Raw genomic sequence first — 19,899 nt, forward strand, 5'->3', positions numbered from 1 at the left:
GGTCTCGCTTTGTAAAATCCAGGCCGCATACGGAAAGGTGGGAAGAGGGGGAGAGGAAAAGAGCCTGGATTCAGGAGTTCCGCTGGGATCTTGAAATTGCAATTTCGTTCCAAAATACCAATAATAATATAGTGGTCGAAGCCTGCCTCATTGTTTTGGATATATAATAATCCTCGACCGTGGCGAAGGAACTTACCGGTTTTTCGTCCCCTGTTTGCACTTTTTCAGTTGATATCGTCATGGGCGCGATGAGGTCATCACTGGCCGACTCGAAAATAAAGTTGTTCCCGTTGTTAAACACAGGGTTTTAACTCGCTTCCAAATGTCTTTGGAATTCCTGCGGGTGGCCATACAGGCATGCAGCATGTTCCTTCGAAGATGGTCATTACAGCGCGCAGAGAGTCCATGCCCGATTCTCTACTGCGGCATTCTCCTGTATTCTCCTGCCGCGAGATTGAGGTTTGTAAAAACAGCTGGAGTAAATAATGGTAGTGCATTTACGTCTAGCGAACCACTTGATATAAAGGCAATTGGAATTCGGAGTGGTTTGATGGACGGAGGCGTGGAACATCCGGCGTCATAGATCAAACTAACTTTTTTTCATTCTTTTTTAAATCACATTTGTCAACTTGATAAATCGACTCCGCGAATATCGCCTTGCGGGCAGCAGTCACTTGTATTTGCTCTATCATCAAGGCAGCTCTTGGTTGTTCACTGGTAAAGACGATGCCCACTTTCTTGCTCTGTGTCGGCCTCCACCGCAGAATATTAACACTTCACACGCTTCACCCCGTTCACGCACTCTCCGTTCTCACCGCCACCCCTCTGGATGAGCAAAAGGGTACCCTTCCAGGCTTACAGGGAAGCTACTGGCAGTAGCATTGTCCCTCTAATTGAGGCACAATCACGGGATGTGAGTTGTGAGATCCTAGCATACTCCTCTCGTAGATAGGCTTGAGGATAGGTAATAGCACTGATTGCCGATGATGAGAAAGGCCTCAACCGCGAGTAAAGGCCCACAGATCCTACGTTCTTTGGCTATCTCGCCGAGTTTGTCTGCATCCTCTTGGCCACAAATGAGAGGCAGTTAGAGATCAGCTGGCTACGCATCCAACTGATCCTTTCCTACCCCCTTGCTGGCATCGTGGTCAGAGAATACACCGATGAGGATGGTGTACTTGATGAGCTGGTCTATTGGCCCATGGTGACCCTGGTAGTTGACCCTAAAGCAATCAGGGTCAGTGAATGATCAGTTGTGCCTTAGCACTGCCTTCTGCTAACTCAACTAAGGACTGCACACTCATGGCTGGCAACTCGCGGAAAACTACACCGTTTCCGAGAAGATGTCAGAAACTACGGAGGAAAGTTTAGGTTTTCTTTTACCAGTATGGCGTGTGCTTGGATGCATGGACGGGGACAAGGACAACAAGAAGGTAAGGAAGATGAGTCTAATTACGCCATGCAAGACTACACTTGTTGCTGCTCTGGACTTCACAGAAAAATGTCAGAGATCTATAAGCCGAGCTCCAGGAAGGCCGTAATCCACCAGGACTTAGGCCACCACAGGCCTTGACGAGGTCCTAAATTCGTCAGGGTGTAGGGAACCATGTAAATAGATCCATTTAGGGATAGCTTCAATGGTAGCATGTATATCGCCCAAGGGGCCAGGAGTTGAATACACACTCTCTCTGTACTGTACTAGGCCATAAGTACTGGCAACCCTCACTAGTTTTCTGCCATCAAAAGGCATCATGATTGCGTTGGGGTTTGCCAATACTTATGGCCTGGCACTGGAAGCTACCGTTCCAAGAAGATAACCCTTGCGAACTAAAGCGATGATCTATGATCCTCGCCTTCGAGATTCACATCTTCGATCAAACCCCTCACGAAATATCGATTGAAGATGCCGATATCGACCGCAACTGTAACAGCCTCTTCAAACCCGTCCCTCCTCATCTCCAGCGGTACTGAAACCCATACTGTATCCCCAGAATGCGGTTTCAAGCACATCCCTCACGTTTCACTCGGAGCCATCTCCGGCAAGCTCATCGAAGAAACTCCACTTTTGATCCTTCATAACACCAAAGAAGCTCTCGTACACTCCGAAGATACATATACCAAAGGCCTCTGTTTGAGTGTCGTCAAAATCGACCGCCCCTGTTACGTAAACTTGTGAGTCAACCATGCTGTTGACCTCTGCAAAGTCATGATATGTCAAGACAGTCGGAAGCTTGTCGAGAAGGGACACTCTCTCTAACAGAGAAGATGCTTTGTTTATGAAACGAGACGCAGGTCGATCTTCCTCAGGGCGTCATTCTGCACCAACTTGTTCAGAGTACTTCTGGCAGTTTTCGTTCAGGATGCTGGGAAGTATGTTGATGCCAGCTGAGGCCAAAAAGCGGATTTTGCCACAAATTGCGTGAGTTCGGTAACAGTCGTGAACTGCCTCTGCAAAGGGGATGCGCCCTTACCTTAGGGGATTTTTGGAAAATATGCACTCGCCCCGGAATCACCGGGCAGAGCTAACTAAACAAGCAAGACATAGCCGAGTAGCGCCTTGACTGTCAACGGGCTGTATATCCATTGGCTGGAGGACACCCCGAGCAAAAAATTCGCAGTCTTCTGCCGTTGGGATTTTTGGAGCCCTCCAGCGTCTTTCCAGATTTTACCAACTCTTCTGGCACTAGATCCTTGAAGAACCTTGCTATCCATACCTTCTCCTGCTCCAAGTTCAGTTGTTGATTGTGCGGTTTCAGCTCTTCCATCACTTGAAACTTTCGAGTTTTATAATTAGCTAGTTCTGTACTGTTTCATGATAAAGACAACCTACAATTCATGGCAAGATAAAGGCAATTCAACCCTGCCCGCATGTCATCACTAGTAGTATACGTAAAGGGGAAGCAAGGTATGGGCCAACTTAGTCAACATTTGATACTATGTAAACAACCACGTGACAAACAAGTGGCAAGGCTCAACGCTATGCCCGAACAGGCGGTGCCAAGACCCCAATGAGACGCACTAGACCCGAAGCGGCGAGCGCTGCCCAAACCGGGCGTCCACGTGGTAGGAGAAACCCTAACGCTGCCCTAGAGACGGGCATTGACGCTTTGATATATCTTCTCTGTACTCTGCACCCCGTATCTTCCAATCTCATGCCGTCCATGTCCTCCTCAGCCTCTTGCTGAATCCTGCCACCCGTGATCGCTCTCGATACGTAAAACCTTGCTAGATATGAGCGAGCTTCAGAAATCTTTTGCAAAATCTCGACTGGCTAAATTACCCCCAGAGGCGCCCTTGTTTGAGGACCCTAGTGAGGATAGAGAAAATGACCATGATGGTAGTGCCGCCTCAAGGCATTATGAACATCAAGATGATGATTCGTCTTCAGCTTCATCAGCATCCTCCACTGGGACTGTGATACCATCCGCGAGCAAAAACCTATTCGCGCGCACGCCTCGGTAGGTGGGCGTCTGTTTTGGATCCCCTTCTCTATTTCTCGCCTTCCGGTGTTTAGAGTACCAACCCAATTTTTGTCAGTCACTGGCTTTTATTTATTTTTGTTTTTATTTTCCCTTTATTCAATAAATCGTTTTTAATATGTTTTAATAATAGGTTAACATCCTCAAGGGCAGAAGCCGCACCATTATCATGGATGGACTTTTTTGACCGTGAGCTGTATCTGGACGAGGATGTCGACGGTTTGCACATCACCCACCATGTGTACATCAGTACGCCTTCAGACTCAGGTCCTTTGTTTGTCACCCACCATGGAGCTGGATCATCAGGCCTTTCTTTCGCTGCCTGTGCGGTGGAAATCAAAAAGCTTCTTCCTGCCGCTGGCATACTATCTCTAGATGCGCGAAACCATGGAAGTACCTCCGTAAAAATGTCTCAGGATGCTGAAAATAATTCACAGGTAGAGATGGATTTGACCCTCGACACTTTGTCTCGTGATTTGCTCTTCGTGATAGAGCAAACTCGAATAAAGATGAACTGGGAATCACACCCGGATGTCGTTTTAGTTGGCCATAGTTTGGGCGGAGCTGTGGTCACCGATGCTGCCAGCAAAGGCGAACTTGGGTCGAAGCTGCTGGCATATGCCGTTTTAGATGTTGTTGAAGGTGGGGGATAATATCAATTTCGATGTTTTGTTGGAATTTGCTGATGAGTTCAGGTTCTGCGATGGATGCGCTTCAAAGTATGGAGACGTACCTTTCTACCAGGCCGTCTAGCTTCCCTTCTGTATCTTCTGGGATCGATTGGCAGTATGTTGTGCATATCGTTTCCTCTCTTCCTCGCTCATGGATTTCAAAGAAACCTGTTCCATTAGGATCCATTAGGTTTCATCAGCTTGATCAAAACTAATAATGCAAGCACTCGATCACGAACGATCCGCAATACCTTGTCCGCACGTGCGTCTGTGCCACCTCTACTTCGTGAAGACCCATCCGATAGCTCCAGACCGTGGAAGTGGCGTACAGATCTAGCAGCAACGAAGCCTTTTTGGGAGAATTGGTTCATCGGCCTGAGCAAGAAGTTCCTTCAAGCTCGCGGGGGCAAACTGCTGTTGCTGGCTGGAACAGATCGCCTTGATACCGAGCTTATTATTGGGCAGATGCAGGGTATGTTCTTAAACCCCTTGAAACCTCAAACTCAAGGTGTTATTTGCCTTCTTCACTTTTACATACATGATGACTTGCACACTAAAACATCACTTGCCCGAAATTTTTCATAACAAACCCAGGCAAATATCAGCTCCAAGTACTCCCAGAAGCTGGACATTTTATCCACGAAGACCAGCCCGCAAAAACAGCACAGATCCTCGTCGACTTCTACAAACGGAACGACAGAAGCGCCCTCATTCTCCTGCCCAAAGTCGGTGATATCGTGGCGACGCAGGCTATGGCGAAGGGAGTTGGGGGTGGGAATGACAGCGGGTTCCCGCCAAGCAACTGGAAAAAGTCAAACCCCTGATCACCCGGAATTAACGGATGTCATTTCTCTGGGATCAGTGGATGAATGTATTTCCCCCCCCCCCCCCCCCACTTGCCGTTTCCCTGGAGCCAGCGTGCTTGTGATGAAGCACATTTCTGCTTTCGATATATGGAGATAGGCGGGATTTATAATCTCTCCAAGTGACTGCCTACGTTTCATACCATACTAGAAGCTCTTGACTTTATGGGTCCTCGAGGCAACTCTTAAATGCATCAGCATCTGCACAGGGCGGGGGTCACAGCCTGCAACAACCGGTTCTAGTGTCAATTTTATTTTTGCACGCCTCACGCAGCAATAGCATTGGACCAATTACTCTCTCCTTGGACTAAGTGTTTAAATGCATTGATACATCTCCCGGGTGGGAGGAGTGGGAAAAAGGAGGAGAAATGGACACATCCACGCCAAGGAAGAACTCCAGGGAAATCTCATATGAAAACAAATTACCTTTCCCGTTTTCGCTTTCCCCTGTAAAAAAAGTGACATGCCCAACGTTGATTGTATGCCTTTGCGCCAAAAACCGGGAATAGAAAGGAAAGATGTAGAAAACAAGAACACTAAGGGTAGTTGAAATACTCTACATAAAATGCGAACCCGGTACGGATCCGAACATTGGCAGGTAGACAGAGAAAAAAACAAGGAAAAAGAGGCACGTATATGCTCAATATCTGTTGTCTTCATGGCATATACGCGCCACCCGCAACGACCAGGTTCATTCCTGTAAACCGTGTTTTGTAAACAGGGCTCTTTTTGGTAGGGAATGCACTTATCTGGTCAGGCGATACGACAACCTCTTTGTTTTTCTTCTTCGTTGTGCTTGTACCAACACTTGGAACACCCGCAGCCGAGGCTTGAGCGTTCGATGAGGCAGTAGGGTTTCCAGCATCGATCTTGGTGCCCGTACCTCCTTCGCTTATCACACGTCCTTGACCGGTGGACGGATCCTGAGCTGGCCCTGCCACGTCCCAGACACGAACAGTGCCGTCTGCGCCACCCGAGACAAGGACTGCCGACTCAGCACTCCAGGTAAGGGACCAAATGCCACCCTTCCCATGGCCACGCATGCGCTTTAAGAGTCTACCGGGCGCTAGATCCCACAAGAAGATGGAGCCGTGATCGTCAGCTGAGGCAAGAATCTTGCCATTGTTGCTGCACGCTAATGCGGTAATGTTGCCAGTGTGGCCCGTAAACATACGAACAGCGTTTCCGGTGGTTACGGCCCACATGCGCACAGTATGGTCGGAGCTACCAGTGAAAACATAGGCTGAATTTGGGTGGAAGCATACACAATCGACGTCTTGATCATGTCCGGCGAAGATTCGCTGCTGTCGTATCCGATCCGTCACCCACAGGCGTGCAGTTTTATCATGACTGCCAGAGATGAAGTAATGGCCATAGGGACCCCAAGCGATATCCCACACGGGATGTGCGTGGCCCTTGTAGACTACCATACATTGCCAGAGATCAAGTGACCATAAACGGATGGTTTTATCGGCTGATGACGAGAGAAGCCAGCGCGTATTCGTTTTGACTTCTTCCTCTTCCGGGCTGGCGATTGAGGGGGCAAATGCCACCGCGTAGACCGGTCCGGAATGACCAAAGAGACGATGGGAGTTTGTAGGCGGAGAGTCTTCTAATTCTTGATATGTTGCTGGGATCGGCAAACCATCAAGACTCCAAACCCGGATATAAGAATCTTGGGTTCCAGCGGCAACCAACATACTGTCGCCGGAGAAGTCTATGCAATTGATGCTAGAAGACGGTTAGAGTACCTACATAAAATGAGTAGGAAGCCATGGGCTTCCGTCAACGTACCTATCGTAAGTATTGTGAAAAGTGAACATGCAAACACTAATGGCGGGGCCAACTCCCCCAGTCCGTCCTTCGATTTTGAATCTGTCACGGTTTTCCTTGACCTTTTGAACTTCCATGGCGACATCGCGGGCTACAGATGGCGGATATGGTATTTCAGCACGTGTTGGAGCCTCCTCGTCTTCTTCCTTTTTAATCATTTGTTCAAAGTGTTGAACAAGAGATGGGCGACCTCCCGTTGGAGGGTCTTTTGTGTCTGCTTCTTCAAGCTCTGCTCTTACATCTCCTTCAAGGAGTGGCTCCATCGGAAGTTTTCCAAGCTTGAGTCTGGGAAGTGTTCCTGCCATTGCAGGATTATCACCCGTATATGCGGATCCAGGGTGGTGGCCTGGTATTCCTTCATCCTCCGCAGGAATCCCGGCAGAATCGTTCGCTCTTCCCAGCATTGCAGCAAAGCTGAACCGATCATCCGCCGCTCGGTCCTTAGTAATTATTGTGCAATAGCTGCTCAGAATAGCTGACATGACAGTTCCTCCCTCCTTCTGCTTACTCTCCAGGAACTGCATAAGGTTTGAAAAGGCTGGATTGCTCAATGTAAGGCGATATTTATTGTTACGGTATAGCTTTGCAACACTATTCTCCTGTACATGCTCGGGGAGGCTTATTGGCTCTAAAGCGCGAATATCTTCACTGTGTTCCGGAAGAAACAAGCTTTTATTTGTCTCGAAAAACTGGCGACCTTCCAGTGGTACCAAGGACGTGATGAGATTAAGGTATGAGTAGACAAACAGAGGCCATAGGACACGTCGGAGCTCCGGCTGCGAATTGTGTTAAAACGCTGTATAAATATACTCGTCGAGGGACAATACCTTATAAATATCCAAATTATCTTCGATCCATTTTCTTGTCATATCTGTGAAGGTAAGTAAGCAACCCCAACCAGGAAACTGCGGATGGAAATATGCATACCAAATGCCAACTTGAACTTTGGGCGCGATTCTTCGCTAGCAGGAGGAAGTGGACGTCCATCGATTTCCTGGTTCGCAGACTCCATTCGAAGCATTGCTTCGGTTCTGCTGTAACCTTTTTTCGCCAAATAATCGATGACCTAGAGCATAGAAAAACACGATTAGTTTGCACTTATAACCAAAAATAGCCAGAAATTGTAAGATACAGCGCATGGGCAATAACAAAATAAACTATTATAATAAATGAAAACGCTGCGGACACAAACAAGGCCACCACAGTTGCGCAGCACGTACTGCTAGGACAAGACCGCGGGCACCTCCAACAGAAGGGTCTCCATGTTGCACACGCTCAGGACCTTGATGGTCCATGCTGTTTTGAGCCTGCCGAGTAGCCCAGAGAGATTTTTCTGCTCCAAAAAAGGGAAAAAATCATAACGGGATCTGGGTGGATAAGGAGAACGTTGTAGAAAGTCTAGCCCAAAATGAAACCACATGTGATGCAGAAAGGTATAGAACCAGCATTTATAGCCCTTTGCAATGACACTCAGGCTCACCACAAAAATGGTTCATCTCTGCATTCCATAACATGAAATGTCAGGCCCAAAAAACACAATGAATGTCAGGCAAAGAGATACCTCACAGAATTAAATGCTTGAATGATATCTTGAAACAAGATGTTGTCACATGAAAAGGAAAGATAGTTGAGAAAATGTGAGGAGTTGAGAAACAAAGATTCAGTAAGAACACAGTATTAGGAACAAAGGGGGAGAAGAATATATACAGTTTTATGGCATATAGAATGGGGAGAGACGACCTCAACTGAAAGATAAATAGGCTTGGAAAGTTCAACGAACATAGCGTAGAACTAAAGTACAGATTATGTACTCCGCGCTAGACGAAGTGACAAGACAGCGAGGGAAGGCTTTTGACCTACAATCTGATTCAAATTCTGCTGGGACATGACCCCTGACGGAGGGCCAGAGGTCGCTGGACTCGCTGCTGCAGGAGGGCCGCCATTTACTTGCTGTTGCTGGGACATTGGCACCCCGCCGCCTGGGCCCATGCTGGCGCTCCTGGGGCCTGGGCTGGGAGCTCCGGGACCGGACATGCTGGGTATTTTCCGCTTCTATATTAACAGTATTGGGGCATATCCGCCGAATAACTAAAAGACGAGATGACTGCAATGAGTTTTCCCAAGCTCTGAGACGGGCTGGATAATTAAGAAAAGTGTGGCATTAGAATTCGATGGTGGTGAGTGAAGTTGGTTTGATGATGGAAAGCTTGAAATCCCATTTGGGTGTTCTGATATTGCACTATCACTAATCAGGTTAGTTAGTTTTGAGCAGCTTGAACGACGTGCGCTTATATAATCACCGCCTAGAAGTCCAAATCTCCCATCAGCTCTAGTTAGATACTCGCTCAATTGTATGGTGAGAAACAGCATGGAGCCCCAAGAGCCGGACCGTGTCTTTACCTCTGCTGATCGAATCCGTGAACTTAATGATATCGACAAAGTTTGTCCTCCCATTTGCTCTCCCCGCATTCTAACCTAGTCTGACGATAAGTTCGCAGGATGTTGCAAAGCTTCTCAATGCAGCGGGTGTTGCGATCGGCTCACTCACCAATTCTCCTTCCGTAACCTCAGGACAGTCATCCAGCGATTTGCCCAAAATCGATGGGACCTTAGAATCACATCGAGCAGCTTTCAAAGCTGCAAGCTCCCAATACTTTGCGCTACTCTCCTCCATTGATGTGCGACTACGACGGCAGGTGTATGCTCTGGAGGAAGCGTCTATCATCCAACCTGAATCAGCTGAAGTCACTGCTGGAGGCACTACTACTACTGCCTCTACTACTTCGTCTGGGGGCGTTAACCCTCTCGATACCAGCTGGCTTAATTGCCGGAAAGATACCGTCGGAAAGGATAAGGAGGCAGAGCTGTGGGCGGAAGCCAGCAAGTTTGCTACTCAACTGGAGAAAGCTAAAGGGCCTTCCGAAAATGAATCGGGGAGTTGATTAAAGCCTCATCAGGGCTCGATTCTGGGCTGAAATGCAATATAAATCAATCTCCCGCAACGCTACATCTATATGGTGAGGCTTCTACGTCCATTGACTTCGCCATCCATTGCGCCGTACGACGTTTACAATTATCGAGTTATCAACTTGAAACTATTTGGAAGCGGCATTAAGCTTGCTGGTGTCCTTTATCGGCCGGCCTAAGTAAACCGCGCCCTTGTAAATGGATTGCGCTATTGGAACTGAAGGAACTACTCTTCAGGAGACTCATAATGTTACCTATTTACATATAATAGGGATACTCATGTGTCTACTACGGAAAATTGTCTCGTCGCGTAAGATGCTGTGGACTTAATACGACGGATATGATGAGCAAAAATTACTCGGTATGGTGGCAATGAAGTTTGATAGGTGTGCCGTGTTGGACTGGAGCAATTATGTGTTGAGTTGGAGACAGTTTCGGCGGCTTGTTTTCTCACCGCGGTAACGTAACCTACGCAGTAGGTTTCTGATATACTTGATCGGCTCTCTGACTTACGATTTCCTCATGGTTGCTGAGGCTTTTTTGGAATAGATACAAGGATCCTGGTCGTAAAGCAATGAAATGGAAGATTGTACAGGTTCTTTAACCTGCAAAGGGTCATAAATGTCTTGTCATTCATTCGAGAATAAATAGGAGAGCCGATAGCAACATAAAGTAACAAATACAATCCACACCATCGCCAAAAATAAGCACGACAATACCGGTGCAAAATCCCAGCCATCTGAGATTCCCGTGGCTGGTATTTTTCTATAAGCAAAAAGAACAAAGCCATGATGCTATCTCTTCATAGAATTGATCATCTCCCGATGTGTAGCTTGATCTCTATTTGTTTCGGAAAGGGGTGGAATGCCTACCGAAAGTGTTAGCAGAAAGAAATAAAATCAAGCCCAGGAGCAGAAGTAATATAGTGATGCTGGAGAGAGATAATTGACAAGAGCTCACTTCTCAAATCGGAGACAATATCCTTCGCTTTTCCAAAATAGACCTCCTCTGCAAACAAAGTCCAGATATTAGTAAAAACAAGAGAGCCTTGGGGTCGTTTAAATGTAAGGTTAGCTAATCTCAAAGAAAAAGACATGCGTACGTAGAAGATTCCGCATCTTCAGCTCCATATCTTCAACCAGCCGCCCCACATTTGCGACATGACTAGCATCCCCGTCGACGGCCATATCTGCCTCAATCTGTCTCGTCATATTTCCACTGAGGTCTAGCTCTCCCAACCCTTCTGAGCCGGTTGATAGGTGTAAGATGACCGTGCTGGTTAATTTATAGTGACATGTCCGCGCACGGTCTGTGGCCTCAAAGACATGGATACTATCCCAGGCGCCAGAGTTTTTGGAGCCAGGTGTAATGGCTGGGAGGAAAACAGTTAGTTAGCCAGCTATTCAGCATAGGCGAAAAGTCCTGCCCGTCGGTTGGCGTGGTGTGGTGTGGTGGTGGGGTGGGGGGGGGGAGATTGAATATAAGCCGCCCGGGCTTGCTGAGGACAATCCCTCTCACGAACGAAGATGGGGGAAACAGATCAAGAAAAGCCTCGCACCTTTCTTCAACAAAACAACGCCCGCAAAGCCATCGTCCAAATCCCAAAAATATACACTTCCCACCCCACCCTCATAATACAGTTCCCGGTAAACATCAAACGCCTCGTTGGCTGCGACTTCTAGCTTTCGCACTCGCTCACTGGGCACAGTCCCATCTTCAATTGGTGGGTCGAATTCATTGCTCCAAGGGCTGCGGTAACTGTCACCGTCCCGGTTGTAGTCGCAGAGCAGGTAATCGCGCTTTGTTTGAGCGCATCGGCGGATTTCGAGTGGCTGGTCGACAGAGGCGAGGAGGTCTTCGGTTAGATCGGGGACGAGGCTGGTGATGTATTCGAGGTTTTGTTTGGTTTCGCGCGGCGAGAGACGGCGGAGGAGGTCACTGGGCGATAGAAGAAGGTTAGTACCTCAAGGGGCGGGGTAGTTAGGTTGTAGAAGGGTCGAACGAGCGGAGATAACAGAAGGGGGAAAGGTGATGATGGTTACAGGTCCAATGCTTACAGCGCACTGTCAAATTGCGTATCTGCCATGATTGTAGGGGTTGTGTAGTGGATATGGAAGATGCGGAGAAAAGAGCTCTCTCTGTTTGTGCAGCGGATGCGATCGCGAAGGCTTGGTGATGAACAGAGTTAAATATTAAAAGTACGTGAGGCAAAAACCGGAAGGTTGTTTACAAAACGCTGACAAGCTAAGAAGCTCCATTTTTAATAGTTCAATTCGCAGAATTCATTCTATTGGGTATCTGGATGCAATATATACTCTTATACAACTATAGAAACAAAATCTAAAGCCAAACCCTCATTGAATAAGGGCCATTGGAACAAACATATAGATTGTATATCGATTTCTTTTCCAAGCAGATGTATATTACCACAGCCAAAAACAACGAAGATGGCAATTCTAAATATCAAAATCGTCAGTGTCATCGCTAACTATACACAGTTTTCCCCGTGTGCCTCTTGACGGACTTTGTTGCTCATGTTCCGCTTTTCGCTTCCCAGTAAGCTGGTTGAAAAGCGTTTCAACATCAGGAAGTTCGAGGTCATCCCCTGCACTACCTTGAGAACTGAGATATCGATCTTTCGGTGGGAGCTGGGGCGAGTATTGGGAACGCATCAATGGAGAAAATGGCTGGGACCCATTGTTAAAATGGTGTATTTGTCGATTAAGGTCGGGCGGGTCAGGACATTTCTCGTGGACCCGTGAAAAAGAAGGGTGTTTCCTTCGGTCAGTGCCTTTCAAAGCTACAGCTTCGTACTGCTCAATTTGGTCATCGGGGTGTAGATGAGCTTTAAAATGGTCCGCGCAGTCGGTTGTCAAGGCATTCATATTTTGAAAAGCCTTTACGAGTCGGCAGGTGACGGCCCCGTGCTTTACAAACTTTGTTGGGCGGTAAGATCTTTGCAGCTCGGGATAGGCATCAATTCGTGGCCTGGAGACAAACTGAGGGCTCGTGCCCCCGATACTGCAATATCTTTGTTCGAGTTCTCTTCGTTCGTCCTTCGAAAGAAGAACTTCATCCAATGGCGGGATATCAAAAACTTCCACGACTTTTGGCGGAGATTTGCGGAGGCTTTCAGTAGCCTTGCGGCTCACCTTCATGCCACTGATACGAGATGCCTTGGTGAATCCAGTTTCAACACCATCAGGCATGTGAAATTTCTTGGGAAGCCGCTTAGGAACTCTCGCTCGCTTGGTGGGTTCCGGTAAATCGGTCTGGGAGTTTTCAACTGGAATGTCTATTTGTCGTTCATCCACTGCAGGATGTATATCTCGCGGAAGTATTCGTGGAGACTTATCATCGTGGAACGTAAAACGAGCCCCACTAGCTATCATCCGTTGCATTTTCTCGTAATTATCCTTTGCTTTTGTGAACGAGTCTTCTTCCTTGCCTTTCATCAAAAGAAGAACAATATTCCCTCTTCTTTTTCTTCCGGTTCGACCCATCCTTTGTAGCATCCTGATGGGCGAGGCGGAAGAGTCATAACACACTATGAGGTCAACTTCGCCAATGTCAAGGCCTTCTTCACCGACGGAGGTAGCGACAATTGTGTTATATGTCCCCTCTTTGAATTTCTCGATGATTTCGAGTTGTGTCTTTTGGTCCATCCCACCTGATCCTTTCGCAGCCGCTTGCCCAACAAACACATGTGGACGGATCATCGGACCGTGTCTTTTCAATACCCTCACGATCTCTTCCGCACTGTCACGAAAATGCGCAAACACCATTATTCGCGTACCTGACGGATGTCTATTTCCAATGGAATCGTCCCCATCTTTTTCCGCATCCATGAAATGGTTCAACACGACCCTTTTTAGGAATTCCAGTTTCGGGTGCCCAATAAAGTCTTCATTATTGGTCCACATCCTCAGCCGATTCATCAGCGTTTTGAAATTCCCATCGTCAACGATTTGGCGTTGGTATTTACTACCGCCTGCACCCAAAGTGCTCTGAAATGAAACGAGGTTGCGGTAGAACGGCCCAATCCCGTGGTATTTCAGGAGGTCTATTGCGTGGGCCAAACTCGAAAGTACCGAGAAAATGGCATGTACCATACCCTTGAGCCCATTATTTGCATTCCTCCCAGCGGGTGACTTCAACCAGTCCTTTCTGGCGACAGTGAGTCCGTACGGGGTAAGAGTCATCGGGTCCTTTGCCCAATGGGCATTCTGGCTTCGAAGTTTATCCAGGACGGGCTGCAACGACTTGCCGAATAAATCCATGCACATGATCATATCTTCAGAGTAATCAAAAGTCTCAATTTCAATATTTCGTGAATGAACATATTCACGAATGTCAAGCGACTCTTTCCGTTCGTATCTCAACTTTAGATATATTCAAGCCATCGATCACTTCTTGGACAGCTTCCACCGATGACCCGGGAGTTGCTGTTAACGCAAGAACCCTAAAACTGGTATTGTATTGTTGGAGAAATTTCACCACTTCAACGTAGGCATAGCCACCAGTGGCACGGTGGGCCTCTTCAATGACAAGTAGGACAATCCGTTTCGGATCTGCATGTCCATTTTTAAGATCGTTAACAAGAGTTTGAGGTGTCATGAAGAAAACCCGCTTGCTCTGCCATTCCGCAGCACGTATTGCTGGCCCTGTACTCCCAGTAAGCATCACAGTTTGTGACCGAGGTATCCCGGCAATACCGAAACATGCGACAACTTGCTGGGAGACCAGTGGTTTTGTTGGAGCAACGAAAACTATCTGGGCGTCTGTAGTCCACCGAAACCAATTCAACATGACGGTAGCGGCAATGAATGTTTTCCCAAGGCCAGTCGGAAGCGCCACGAGTAAATTGTGAAACAGAGCGCGTTGGGTAATGTTAAATTGGTATTCTCTTTTCTTGCCTAAGTTTGTTGGATATACCCAAGATTTTATGGCAGTAGAATCCAGTCTGTGATGTGTTGGAGGTTCGTTGAGGCTTATTAAGGGCCAATTGTGTGACATAGATTGTGACGATGATGACGGTTTGATAGTCTGAGAAGGCCCACCAAATAATGTCATCTGCCGCAAATTTCTCTGCTGAGAACTACCTTGTTGACGGAATGAGGATTGAAAAGGAAAAGGCTGGGACGATGGAACTAAAACGGGAGCCTTTTGGGGCGAATCAAATGATGAATCCAGGGAAGAGTCGAAGGCGTCTTCAGGGATATCTCCAATATCAAAAAAGGCATCCTGAGGCCCAAAATTAGAATTGGATGAGACGGGACTTTTTCGTTCCTTAGGATTAGGCCATGGTTCCATGTCTCCTTTGTTTTCTCTTCGAAAAGATTCCAGAGATGCGGCAATGGCAACTCTTAAATCCCCATCCATATCATTATTGTTTGTCTCCGGAAGATTCCGACTCCTGTCAATGACGGGAGTTGGAGCACGTTTTACAGCAAGGTCCTCTGGGTCAGGCTTCTTCCACCGAGGTCCACGGATTATCGATGGGCTCGATGGAGGTTGGGTCAACTGAGTAACGAAAGTCGGTTCTTGGGCACGGGGGTGTTTTGACTGATATATTTTGTACTTTGGACCGGTTGGCTTTGTATTAATTTCATCCTTGCGCCTGGCAACCGGTGCTCGATGAAGCGATGGCAGAGTGTCTTGGCTTTGACCTGATTCATGGCCGCTCTCGTGCCCCGTTCCGCTGAGGGTACCCCAAGAAGTGCGAGCGTCTCTTTTGTCACTTGTCCGGGAATGGCTCAACCGTCTTCGTTTCGGGGCTCGAGAGCTGTCAGAGCTGGCAGCTGAAAAATCAGCGGAAGTGGCGTCATTAACAACGGGGAGGATGTCATCATCATCGAAGTTGCTGAATTCACTGCCGAAGGAGCTCGACATTGTACTGGGGGTTTAAGTAGAAACACGAGAGTACGGGATGAATAACCAAATACCCTAGGAGCCAGACGGAACCATATCTATTATCGGCTCCGTTTTTGCCGGGCTCCAAATTGATGTCAGCGTCGTTCGGTTGGCCTTCGAGGTGACATTCGAGGTGTGGTTCGAGGTGATATTTCGAGGTTTGGAGCCGCCGCGTCAAGGCAACTGAGTAGTGGCACAACGCGCATCCACGTGATCAAGATGTCTGGAAGCTGGCCCTAATACCCTGGCGGGTCCTCCCGATTTACTCCGTACAGCATGGAAAAAATGAATCATACTAAGGGAATTGGAAGTAGTTAATTACACCCTGCTTAGCAAATGAGCGATGGGAATGAGGCCGAACATCCTCCAGAGCGCTTTCAACCACCAAAGGTCAAAAGTCCATGAGACGACCAACCTCCCAGGGTTGACCCTTGGGAAGTTGGAAGACGAGAAGAGCATGGCACCCTTAAGCCGTAACAAACAGTGTTTTAAAACACCTGTGACGGATCCGGTGGCAAAGTCGATGAAACAACAGAAACTCAAGGCAGAGAGAAGAGGTTTCTGGAATTCGTGGATTTCCCCAGGAGACAGTGACAGAATACAGGTCTGGAGACCTCGAAGCGAGCATTGTTTTGTGTCAGCCTCTTGCTTTCTTGCACTTCCACCAGGCTCGGTGTGCCGAATTGGGTGGTTCCACTGGTTCAAACACAGTGAGCTATCAGGTTTTCCGCCAGACATTGGGTCAAGGTTTGCTGGTCACAAACGCCACCAGAGGCCCATTGGCTCTCCGTCGCAGGAGCTAGCAGGCTTTCAGGGGTTGGGACAGCAAGAACGGCGCCAGTGGAGCTCCCCAGGAACAACTTACCAGCTTGAATCGGAGATCCAGCGCTGAATCCTGGCTGGTCACATGGGGCGTTGCTGGGTTTCTCCCCCCGTCGCCCGACCCGCATCATATAAAACAAGAGCTGGAGTCAAATCGAAAACAGGGGCCCCCGGATTTTTCTTCCTCCTCTCTTCTGCTCTTTTCCCCCAGAACAAAAATCTATACACTCTTTTGCCGTCTTCCAACTCTAAATTGTTCTTTACATTCCCGCGTTCTTTCTATCTATTTTTAATCAATTCTTTACTCTCTTTTAAGAGCTTTTATCTTACTTTAGTGTCGAGCAACCCGCCAGAATGAAGGCTTTCACCATCTTCGCCCTTGCTGGCCTCCTTGCTTGTGTCTCCGCCCTGCCACAAGATTCCCAGCCGCAACAGTCACAGGCTCCACTTCCTCCTACTGTTTTGTGTGCTAATAAATGTATGTGCAATTGTTACAAATGGTGCTTGAGATCGTACTAATTGCTTCCAACTCTAGGTGCCAACGCGGATGTGTGCTGCAAAGCGGAGTGCTTCCATGTCCCCTGTCCCAATAACGCCATGGCCAACGACACCACCGCGTGCACAGCAGAATGCCCCAAAGGCGACGGATCTCCTGGAGCTACGGATATACATGTTCAGTGTGTAGAAAATTGTATCAAACAACACTTCTTCAGTGTCACCTCAGCCATGCCAAACCCTACCGGAACTGCTGGCACCCCAACTGGTTCATCGGGCTCCGGTAAGATGATTTCATTTATATTTTTTAATATTGTGATGGGTCTTGCAGTTTCTGCTGGCTCCCTCCCCAGTAATAATGTTTTGCATCCTGCTTTGGTAGGGGATACTAATGATGTATATAGGTGGTGAGACAACTGGCAATGGTAGCCAGACTGGTGCTAGCCAGACTGGCGCTACCTCTTCTGCATCTCCATCCGCTGGTGCGGCTGCCAATAACGCCCAACTCGGATCCTCTGCTGCTGGTATCATCGGTCTCCTCATGGCTGCTTTGGCGTTGTAAGTGCGTCGAATGCATCCAAAAAGAACATTGCACTACAACCTGGAACAGCCCTCGGGTTGTAAGGAGCCATTAATTACTTGGGAAACAACGGGCGATTTAATGATGTTGGACAGGGCGCGGAATGCTTCCTCTTCAACAAGCGAATGCTATGTTTCACATTCTCATGTTTGTCTATCGATTGACTGTTTGAATAATTAACCATCCTTTTTGTGTTCATGCGGGAAATTAATTGTCATACCATCTTCCCTTTTACTTTATTGGTAGAAATGGGGCTCGCATGATATGTAATAATGTCTTTGGCCTGTTTACCGTGAAATTTGATAACAATTTAACTCGTTACATGCCCTGCCTGCACATATAAAACCAACCATTTTAGATACATTCAAAAATAATGCTATAAGCAAGTACTTGCCAAGTTTGTCTCCACAGAATGATTTTAATTTCATCTTCCACTAGTTAGTTATATTGATGCCATCTCATGTATCTGGCTGCTAGCGCTTCTTTTAGGCAATAGCATGCAATATTTACAGATTAAACAAAAATTACATGCAGTCAAAACTAGCCTATTGCTTAAAAGCTAGCTAGCCTAGAATGCCAAAATTTGCCATCGTCCATCTTCTGAGTATGTTGTACCTCGAATACAGCCGTTTTAGGTAATAAATATACCTACCTAGCTAGAGGACCTTCCAACCCCGTTCCCAAAGCTCCAATTCCTACCTCCTGTAATCATCTCCCACCCACGCGCAGCCACCGTTCCACAAACAAGCAGGTAAAACCAATACAATGGATCCCCTTCCACCCAACGCGGCCATACCCATCATAGGCAAGCATGCAGGGACATTCCCCACCGCCACTGGCGCCACCAGCACCGACATTCTCATCAACCGCATGACCACATATATAACCCAATGCATGCGCAACCATGACCCATCCCATCCCACAACCCGCCGCCACGTCCACCGCGTCGTGCACCTCGCGCATAAGCTCCTGGCCTCCGAGCGCGCAAAGCAGGCCCCAATCCTCGACCTCCTCACTCACCACAACCCCATACAATGACGCCGTCATAACCCTGGCGGTCCTGTTCCAATGACATCGGGGATAGGAAGTATTCTCATTTCCCCCCCTCCCCCCGGCCTACCAGCAGCACTCCTACCAGCACCAACGTCGTTTACGACGCATTCCTCTCCAACGGCGCAGATCCCTCCCCGGCCGCCAGAGTCCAAAAGGTAGTTTCGAAACGTCTCCTTCTCCACGGAAATGAAGGATCCGAATGTAATCTGCCGCCCCATTTTTTGAGGAAGGGTATCCAGAGCTAGCTATCGTGCAGGAATGCAGAGAGGTTGGTAAGGGGCGGGGCCAGGGGAGCTGGGAGTTGGACGAGGCGATTAAGCATTTTGGAGCGAAATTGCAGAGGTTGGAGGGGATGATGAAGACGGAATCTGGGAGGGCGATAGCTAGGGTGATGACGGTGAGGTTGAGGAAGTTTAGGAATTGGTGGGTTGAGGAGAACAGAGGAAGGGATGGGGATGTTCGATGAATGCAGATTATTTTTGATGCTTTTCATTTCAAAATTTGCGCGTGAAGTCAAAAAAATCAACGGCCTTCTGTCGTTTCTCAAAGTATGTAAGTACCAATTTACTCCGAAAAATCAATCCTTGTTCTCCCTTGCATTAGGATTTACATATGAATTCATGAGGTATGCTGTTTGATGATAGTACTATACTAGTACTGATCTTGGATATATCTCAAATAGGCGAGACCAAACATCCCCAGATGAATATGCAGCATGTTCTTGAAAACAAACAAGGCAACCAATGTAAGTATATATAATTATATATGTGCGAAGAAACATTCATATAGAGACATCCAGCATATAATTTCCCTGCTCCCATATCACCCTGCAAAATTCCTGCCTGCATGTATCCGAAAACGGGGGGAATTAATCACCTATCTCCTTATCGGAGACGAGGGTGGTCAAGAATTTGACAAAGCAAAATCGACGTGCTGAGGGGGAATGAGGCTAGCAATCAAGCGATGTTCGGCTGGGATTATATCTGTCTGATGGTGGAAAAAGTGAAGGTCAAAACAGTAACGCCTTCAAGTAAAGGACGTGGGGAAGACTCATAGATATATAGGTTCACTTTGCGCAAGTAATCTCTCAAAATAAGGAGAGGGGGGTGGGAAGAACGAAAGAACACATAAAATCACTGTAGACAGGTTCCTGGTAGTGAATATAATATGCGTTACGCAGCTTTAAGGCAGAGGAAGGTAGAAGAAAAGAAAGAGAGGGGGCC

At 47.6% G+C, this 19,899-nt stretch overlaps 8 protein-coding genes across 8 annotated transcripts; 4 read left to right on the forward strand and 4 right to left on the reverse strand.

The window, feature by feature from the left end:
* Positions 1-1,903: 1,903 nt before the first annotated feature.
* HCAG_04748 (predicted protein) lies at positions 1,904-2,561 on the forward strand (the record flags this gene model as incomplete). Its single annotated transcript, XM_001540858.1, has 3 exons — positions 1,904-2,172; positions 2,293-2,370; positions 2,546-2,561. The coding sequence occupies 3 exons, from the start codon at positions 1,904-1,906 to the stop codon at positions 2,559-2,561; spliced, it is 363 nt and encodes a 120-aa protein (XP_001540908.1).
* A 670-nt stretch (positions 2,562-3,231) lies between these two features.
* HCAG_04749 (carboxylesterase-mitochondrial 37S ribosomal protein YmS2) lies at positions 3,232-4,974 on the forward strand (the record flags this gene model as incomplete). The annotated part of the gene is made up of 4 exons (XM_001540859.1): positions 3,232-3,458; positions 3,613-4,121; positions 4,341-4,622; positions 4,745-4,974. 4 exons carry the CDS (start codon positions 3,232-3,234, stop codon positions 4,972-4,974), a joined length of 1,248 nt encoding a protein of 415 aa, XP_001540909.1.
* A 695-nt stretch (positions 4,975-5,669) lies between these two features.
* On the reverse strand, positions 5,670-8,141 carry HCAG_04750 (conserved hypothetical protein; the record flags this gene model as incomplete). Its single annotated transcript, XM_001540860.1, has 5 exons — positions 5,670-6,744; positions 6,808-7,622; positions 7,674-7,717; positions 7,774-7,912; positions 8,067-8,141. The coding sequence occupies 5 exons, from the start codon at positions 8,139-8,141 to the stop codon at positions 5,670-5,672; spliced, it is 2,148 nt and encodes a 715-aa protein (XP_001540910.1).
* Positions 8,142-9,214: 1,073 nt separating this feature from the next.
* Positions 9,215-9,788, forward strand: HCAG_04751 (conserved hypothetical protein; the record flags this gene model as incomplete). The annotated part of the gene is made up of 2 exons (XM_001540861.1): positions 9,215-9,286; positions 9,345-9,788. 2 exons carry the CDS (start codon positions 9,215-9,217, stop codon positions 9,786-9,788), a joined length of 516 nt encoding a protein of 171 aa, XP_001540911.1.
* Positions 9,789-10,607: 819 nt separating this feature from the next.
* Positions 10,608-11,899, reverse strand: HCAG_04752 (F-actin capping protein beta subunit; the record flags this gene model as incomplete). Its single annotated transcript, XM_001540862.1, has 5 exons — positions 10,608-10,681; positions 10,774-10,821; positions 10,916-11,185; positions 11,372-11,751; positions 11,871-11,899. The coding sequence occupies 5 exons, from the start codon at positions 11,897-11,899 to the stop codon at positions 10,608-10,610; spliced, it is 801 nt and encodes a 266-aa protein (XP_001540912.1).
* Positions 11,900-12,269: 370 nt separating this feature from the next.
* HCAG_04753 (predicted protein) lies at positions 12,270-15,705 on the reverse strand (the record flags this gene model as incomplete). Its single annotated transcript, XM_001540863.1, has 3 exons — positions 12,270-14,195; positions 14,311-14,594; positions 14,916-15,705. The coding sequence occupies 3 exons, from the start codon at positions 15,703-15,705 to the stop codon at positions 12,270-12,272; spliced, it is 3,000 nt and encodes a 999-aa protein (XP_001540913.1).
* Positions 15,706-16,902: 1,197 nt separating this feature from the next.
* HCAG_04754 (predicted protein) lies at positions 16,903-17,605 on the forward strand (the record flags this gene model as incomplete). Its single annotated transcript, XM_001540864.1, has 3 exons — positions 16,903-17,014; positions 17,084-17,326; positions 17,448-17,605. 3 exons carry the CDS (start codon positions 16,903-16,905, stop codon positions 17,603-17,605), a joined length of 513 nt encoding a protein of 170 aa, XP_001540914.1.
* A 726-nt stretch (positions 17,606-18,331) lies between these two features.
* Positions 18,332-18,670, reverse strand: HCAG_04755 (predicted protein; the record flags this gene model as incomplete). Its single annotated transcript, XM_001540865.1, has 1 exon — positions 18,332-18,670. The coding sequence occupies one exon, from the start codon at positions 18,668-18,670 to the stop codon at positions 18,332-18,334; it is 339 nt and encodes a 112-aa protein (XP_001540915.1).
* Between the last annotated feature and the right edge of the window lie 1,229 nt (positions 18,671-19,899).

Source organism: Histoplasma capsulatum, genomic scaffold (genome assembly GCF_000149585.1).
Source record: "Histoplasma capsulatum NAm1 scaffold_4 genomic scaffold, whole genome shotgun sequence".
In the NCBI taxonomy this organism is placed as follows: domain Eukaryota; kingdom Fungi; phylum Ascomycota; class Eurotiomycetes; order Onygenales; family Ajellomycetaceae; genus Histoplasma; species Histoplasma mississippiense.